The following is a 6,436-nucleotide window of genomic DNA, read 5'->3' as shown; positions in this document are numbered from 1 at the left end:
GGTGTATACTATTGAGAACTTTTAGATGATGGCGAGACTTAATTCGTGAGGGAGATATTGGGTTTCATACTCGCTTCGTAATCAAGAGATTTCGTGATGGAGTTGCCCTTTTTATTCTGTCTGAAGTAATGTTCTTCTTTTCTTTTTTTTGGACTTTCTTCCATAATGCCTTAAGACCCTCGTGTGAACTAGGGATGCGATGACCCCCTCCAGGGATCCGCACGCCAAACCCGTCGTCGACAAGGCTGTTCGAGACAGGTCTTTTAATTAGGAGGGGGTTATTCGTAACTCAAGCCCATAAGAGAATGCGTTTGAAGGATTATGATGTTGGGCCATTTATTGGCCTAGTGGTAACAATTTTATGTGGGACTGTGTTCTTCCTAGTGCAACTTCGAGAATACTACTGAAACTCATACACTATTGCAGATAGGGTGTATGGAAGAGTGTTTTATTTACTAACTGGGTTTCATGGAATGCACGTAGTTGTGGGGACTCTTTGACTAATGGTGAGGTTAGTCCGACTATGGCGTGGGGAGTTTTCCAGTCAACGGCACTTTGGTTTTGAGGCTTGCATTTGGTACTGACACTTCGTAGATGTGGTATGGGTAGCATTATGATGTTTAGTATATGTGTGGTTTGGAGGATGGTTATACATGTGGTGGTTCAAAATATGAGACGGGGACGTCTATACGTTTAAGTACCCAGACGCAAAGCCTTCGTGGTATGCGTACATTCAAGAAGAGCATGCTCCGTCCTGATATAAGATTCCTGACCATTTAAAAGGTTAAAAATAGGAGTCATACAGACTAGTTAAACAGTTTTGATTTGAAATCAAGTACCAAAGCGATTCCAAGCGCTTACTAGTCTGAGTAAAGTAGTCTAATTAAGGACAGAAGACCTATGATTTTCAAGTGTTATAAGTAACCTTTACTTGAAATGGTAAGCTTTGTGGTAAGACCTATAAAATTAGTGAGATTAGGGGTAATATTGATCGGGACAATTCTTAGGGTTAGAAGAGAAGAGATAGTAGGGGTGTGACTCGGTTTAGAGCTAAATCTGTATGGATTTCTTGTAATTATAAACCCTGATGGTCACTATAGTCCTGAGCCCTGTGTAAAATATTTTGTGGTACAAAGAACGGGGTCAATTCTGATACTAGTGGGTTTTGTAACCTTGATAGAGCAGCACGTAGTGAGAGGGCTGGTGATAAGGGGGGCGGGTACAGTGTTAAAATCTGGCGTTTTTCCCGCTACATTCGTGGGTCCCTTCAATTATTAAGAACAGCAGATGGTTAGCAAGAGGGTTAATATTAACTTGGCAAAAAGTCGCCCCCCTTGTCTTTTTATCAATAATTATACCCTCTAAGGGGTTGTGAGTAGTAATTGTATTGATAGCTGGAATTGGGGCAGTAGGGGGCCTTAACCAGAATTCAGTACGAGTAATAAGCGCGTACTCGTCGTTTGTGCATACATCATGAATGCTGTTAGGGCTCACATGGTCAAGAGTAGTCTTTGTAGGGTATTTTGCAGTTTACTCGCTGTCGGTAGGGCTGTTTTTTTATGGGTGCTCAATAATAAACAAAACAAGAATGGGCGGTCAGATTAGTAGAGCCGCGAGGGGTATAGGGTTACTGATACTGATGGGGATGCCTCCTTTCCTTGGCTTTCTAGCGAAAGTATTGGTGTTTCTAATGAGAGGAAGGGCTGTAATCGTGGCTTGTATTATAGGTTCAGTAATCAGGCTAAAATTCTACATTGACTTTTTTTATAGGATAGTAATAAAAAGGTTAGTAGACAAAAACAAAGCAGAATTCAAGATTATGTGGAGGATAGTGATCGGGGCTAACCTAGCAGGGGGGGCATTGATCTTGGTGAGATTTATTTAGAAACTGCTTTTAGGCCAGGGGCGTTTTGATTTCGGCTCAAAAAGAGTGGGTAAAACCACAAAAGTATGATAAAAAGGTAATTTAAAATAAAATATTTTGTTTCAAACATAACTATAGGTAGTTGTTACCTCCTTTTTGTAGAATGGTACTTTAAAAAAAAGGATTGGTTTGCATCTAATTATTAAGCCTAGGTTTTCATTCTTAAGTGAGGAAGTTAATTAACATAATAGGGCTGCTAACTTTGTTATAAATGGCTTGTACCATTTTTCCTTATAAAAAAGTAGTTTAATTTAAGAACGATAGGTTGTGGGGCTATTAGTGGTGTCAACCCTTTTTTAGCTAGATATAGTTTAAAATAAAATATTGGCTTTGGGAGCTAAAGACACTTCCATAAGTTTTCTAGAAGAATGGTTATGGGGTTAAGAGTTGCGTTTGTCTGCATTGTGTCTTTTTTGTTTACGGGGTTATTTATGCTACTAAGGGAAAAGCGGGGTCTAGACCGAGAAAAGTGCAGTCCATATGAGTGTGGATTTGAGCCTATTGGAAGAGCTCGGAGGCCCTTTTCTATCCGATTCTTTCTAGTAGCAGTTTTGTTCGTCGTGTTTGATGTAGAGGTAGTGCTGTTAATACCTTTTGCCTACATGTTCTTTTACGGTAAGAGAGTGTTAGGGATTTTGTCCTCAAGGGGTTTCCTTCTTATCTTGTTTGGGGGTCTCTACCACGAATATCGTGAGGGGTCTTTGGAATGAGTAGGTTAATACTAGAAGTGGCATTTATGCGAAACGAATTTTGATGAGAGGTGATTGTAAGAGGCTTACTTTTGCTGTTGGAAGTGTATTGTGTGTACCTGTGGTTTTCACGTCGAGAGTGCTTCTTAAGGAAGTATGGGACCAATGAAAGTTCTCAAGGATCTAATAGAAGGTTTGAAAAGGCATATCTTACTATAGCGTATAGGGAAAAAAATATTAAGAGGCTAAAATCTAGTGCGGCTCTAAGGGCTAATAAGGCTAGATGATTGGCTTCTAAGTAAGGATAAATAAAATGATAAAAATACTAAAAAAGGAAGAAGTAGGGGGTTATGGAGAAGTGGAGTCCTGGTGACGTCGATGGCTGTGATCAACAAATCACAAAGATATTGGAACCCTTTATCTGTATAGCGGAGTCTGAGGAGGGTTGTTTGGAGCAAGGTTGAGGTTAATGATCCGAATGCAACTGGGGCATCCTGGAGCAGTGTTCTTAAAAAGAGATTGATTCTATAATGTGGTGGTTACAACGCATGCCTTAATAATAATTTTTTTTGCTGTGATACCTATCTTAATTGGAGCTTTCGGTAATTGGTTGATTCCTCTGCTAGTAGGAGGTAAAGATATAATTTACCCGCGAATAAACAACTTAAGTTATTGACTATCTCCTAATGCACTATATTTACTAATACTGTCCTTTAGAACGGATAAAGGAGTTGGTGCTGGATGAACTATTTACCCCCCTTTATCTGTGTACCCCTATCATAGGGGCCCTAGGATGGATGTTCTTATTGTGTCACTACATCTAGCTGGGCTCAGCTCTCTAGTGGGGGCTATTAACTTTGCTAGGACCAATAAAAATATGCCAGTGTTAGAAATGAAAGGAGAACGAGCGGAGCTTTATGTTTTAAGGATTAGAGTTACTGCAGTTCTTTTAATTATTTCAATTCCGGTTCTAGGAGGGGGCATCACAATAATCTTGTTTGACCGAAACTTTAACACAACTTTTTTCGATCCCGCAGGAGGGGGGGACCCCGTTTTGTTCCAACATTTGTTTTGATTTTTTGGGCATCCGGAAGTGTATATTCTTATTCTACCTGCCTTTGGTGTGATATCAAAAGTAATTATGCATTGCTCTGGAAAAGAAGCGGTTTTTGGTCTAATTGGGATAGTATACGCAATAATCGGAATTGGAGGGTTAGGGTGTATGGTGTGGGCTCACCACATGTTTACCGTAGGTCTTAATGTTGATACTCGAGGCTATTTTTCTACCGCAACTATAGTAATCGCTGTTCCAACAGGGGTGAAAGTATTCAGATGACTGGCAACTATAGCAGGAAGAAAATTCAAAATAAAGCCTGCCGCCTACTGAAGTACTGGGTTTCTGTTTTTATTCACCGTGGGAGGGCTAACAGGGGTCTTACTGTCTAGGGCTTCTATGGATGTGTCTCTACACGACACATATTATGTGGTGGCTCATTTCCATTATGTGCTAAGAATAGGGGCGGTGTTTGGGGTGTTCTGTGGTCTTAACCATTGGTTGCCAAATTTTGTTGGAGTATGCTTTAATAAGAAATGGAGGAAAGCCCATTTTATAGCAATATTTTTTGGGGTAAATACTACCTTCTTTCCTCAGCATTTCTTAGGCCTAAGAGGAATGCCTCGACGGTATATAGACTACGCTGATATTTATGCTCACTGACATTGGGTGTCTTCTTATGGGTCCGCTGTGTCTTTTGGGTCTCTAATATATTTTAAGTTCCTTCTATGAGAGGCTCTAGTAAGCCAGCGAGGGGTTGTATTTAGTGGGGGTTTATGTGGTGAAATAGACTGAGCAGGTACCCGAGACCTTTATCCAGGAAGGAAGCATGTTTATAGCCAATTGCCATTTGTGTGAACTAACCCTTATAACACGTGTATCACTTATATTTATAAGAAATCGCGTAATCAATAATTTAAAGTCATGTTAATAGATGTTTTTTCTAGATTTGATGCTCACAGCTATAACTTAATTTGGTTGTCTATGCCGTTATGGTTGCTGTCTTCTATAGTGCCAATAACCGTGCTATTTAGAGACGTGTACACTAAGGGTAGAAGTACGAGCTCTTTTCGGAGTTTGGTGCTATCCTTTACTTATTCGATGATTCGATTGAACGGAAAGGGACTAAAGCTATCTGGGTTTCCTCTAGTAATAAGGGGTCTGTTCATGATAATTCTGATACTAAATCTGTCTGGAAACTTTCCATTCTTTTTCCCTGTAAGAGGGCAGTTTGTGTTCGGGTTCTCCTTTGCTTTGTCTATTTGAACTTGTTTAGTTTTATCTAGTCTTTTATGCAGATTTGAGCAGGGGTTGATGAGTCTCGTTCCAACAGGTTGCCCGTTAATCCTTGTGCCTTTTATAGTAGTGGTTGAGCTAATTAGTGGCATACTTCGCCCTTTAACATTAGTTTTACGTCTGACACTAAATCTGGGAGCTGGTAAAGTAATTCTAACTATATGCAGGAGAGAGTTAGTAGTTAGCTGGTTAAATAGCAGAAGGCTGCTTACAGGAGTTGGGGGTATTAAAGGGTTAATAATGGGCGGAGGTGTTTTTGGAGCCGCTGAAGTTGCAATCGCGTGTATTCAGTGTTATATTTTTTGTGTCTTATTGTGTCTCTATACGGAGGATCATAGAAGGTAGGTAGTTTTAAAAGCTTTGCTGAAGCGACGGCCTTGTAAGTCGTAGAAAACTATGTGTTTTAAAGCTATGATTTGAATAAAATTCCTAGGAGTTTTCTTAATAAGTATAGGCTGTTTTGTAATCTTCCGTATAAACAAACACCTTTTGTGTTTATTTGTAGGGCTTGAAATAATAAGACTAGGCTTATTGTTTGTAACCCATGTGTTTCTAATAAATCAGTTTTGGTTAATTTTACTAATTCTATGTTTAGCTGTTTGCGAAGCCAGAATTTGCTTGGCCCTTCTGGTTATGGTGATGCGACTATGCGGAGACGATTTGATGTCAAGGTTACTAAGAGATGGCTCGTAAAAATAGTATCATACAATTAAAAAGTAACTTAGGGTTACTTTTACTGATTCTGATTGGATACTTATTTATTCTTAGAGGGAGGACCTTTGGAAAAGCTTATTTATTGGAAGTTACTGTTTGAGAGAGTAATTGTCTCTCATTTAGCTTCAGAGTTCTACTAGATAGCGTAAGAATAGTCTTTGTTGGGACGGTTTTGGTAATTAGAGGAAGTGTAGCAACCTACTGCAAGTGGTATATAGCTGGAGAGCCATACTACAAGCGGTTTATGGGATTAGTATGGTTGTTTGTGCTGTCTATAGTGTTTATAATCTTAGTTCCTAATTTAGTAATACTTTTAATTGGTTGAGACGGGCTAGGGCTCACCTCATTCCTATTAGTGGCTTATTACCAGAACAATAAGAGGTTATCTGCGGCTATGTTGACAGCTTTGACTAATCGAATTGGGGATGTTTTTGTACTTTTTAGAGTTTCTATTTTTTTAAGAGAAGGGGGGTGGTTAATTTATATATACCACCCAGTGCAGACATGGGTTAATTTAGGGTTTGTGGTAGTTCTTGCAGGTATAACTAAAAGCGCACAAATGCCGTTTTGCGCATGGCTACCTGCTGCCATGGCGGCACCCACACCGGTCTCCTCTTTGGTGCATTCTTCGACATTGGTGACAGCTGGGGTTTATTTGATTCTTCGCTCTTTTTATATTATCAGAGCTAATCCCTTTGTGACTCAAATACTTATAGTCTTAAGACTATTTACTCTAATATTAGCGGGGTCAAGGGCTGT

General features: G+C 39.6%; 2 protein-coding genes and 1 pseudogene across 2 annotated transcripts; all 3 read left to right on the top strand.

The window, feature by feature from the left end:
• The first annotated feature begins 936 nt into the window (after positions 1-936).
• LOC134702913 (NADH-ubiquinone oxidoreductase chain 2-like) lies at positions 937-1,885 on the top strand. Its single transcript, XM_063563440.1, is given in 2 exon segments — positions 937-1,242; positions 1,244-1,885. Coding segments are annotated over 2 exon segments (948 nt in total).
• Positions 1,886-2,923: 1,038 nt separating this feature from the next.
• Positions 2,924-4,582, top strand: LOC134702910 (cytochrome c oxidase subunit 1-like). Its single transcript, XM_063563438.1, is given in 1 exon segment — positions 2,924-4,582. A coding segment is annotated over 1 exon segment (1,656 nt). The 5' UTR covers positions 2,924-2,926.
• A 9-nt stretch (positions 4,583-4,591) lies between these two features.
• On the top strand, positions 4,592-5,777 carry LOC134702912 (ATP synthase subunit a-like; annotated as a pseudogene).
• The last annotated feature ends 659 nt before the right edge of the window (positions 5,778-6,436 follow it).

This window comes from Mytilus trossulus, unplaced genomic scaffold (assembly GCF_036588685.1).
Source record: "Mytilus trossulus isolate FHL-02 unplaced genomic scaffold, PNRI_Mtr1.1.1.hap1 h1tg000772l__unscaffolded, whole genome shotgun sequence".
NCBI classification, from domain to species: Eukaryota; Metazoa; Mollusca; class Bivalvia; order Mytilida; family Mytilidae; genus Mytilus; species Mytilus trossulus.
This window is presented reverse-complemented; position numbering and strand designations above follow the sequence as displayed.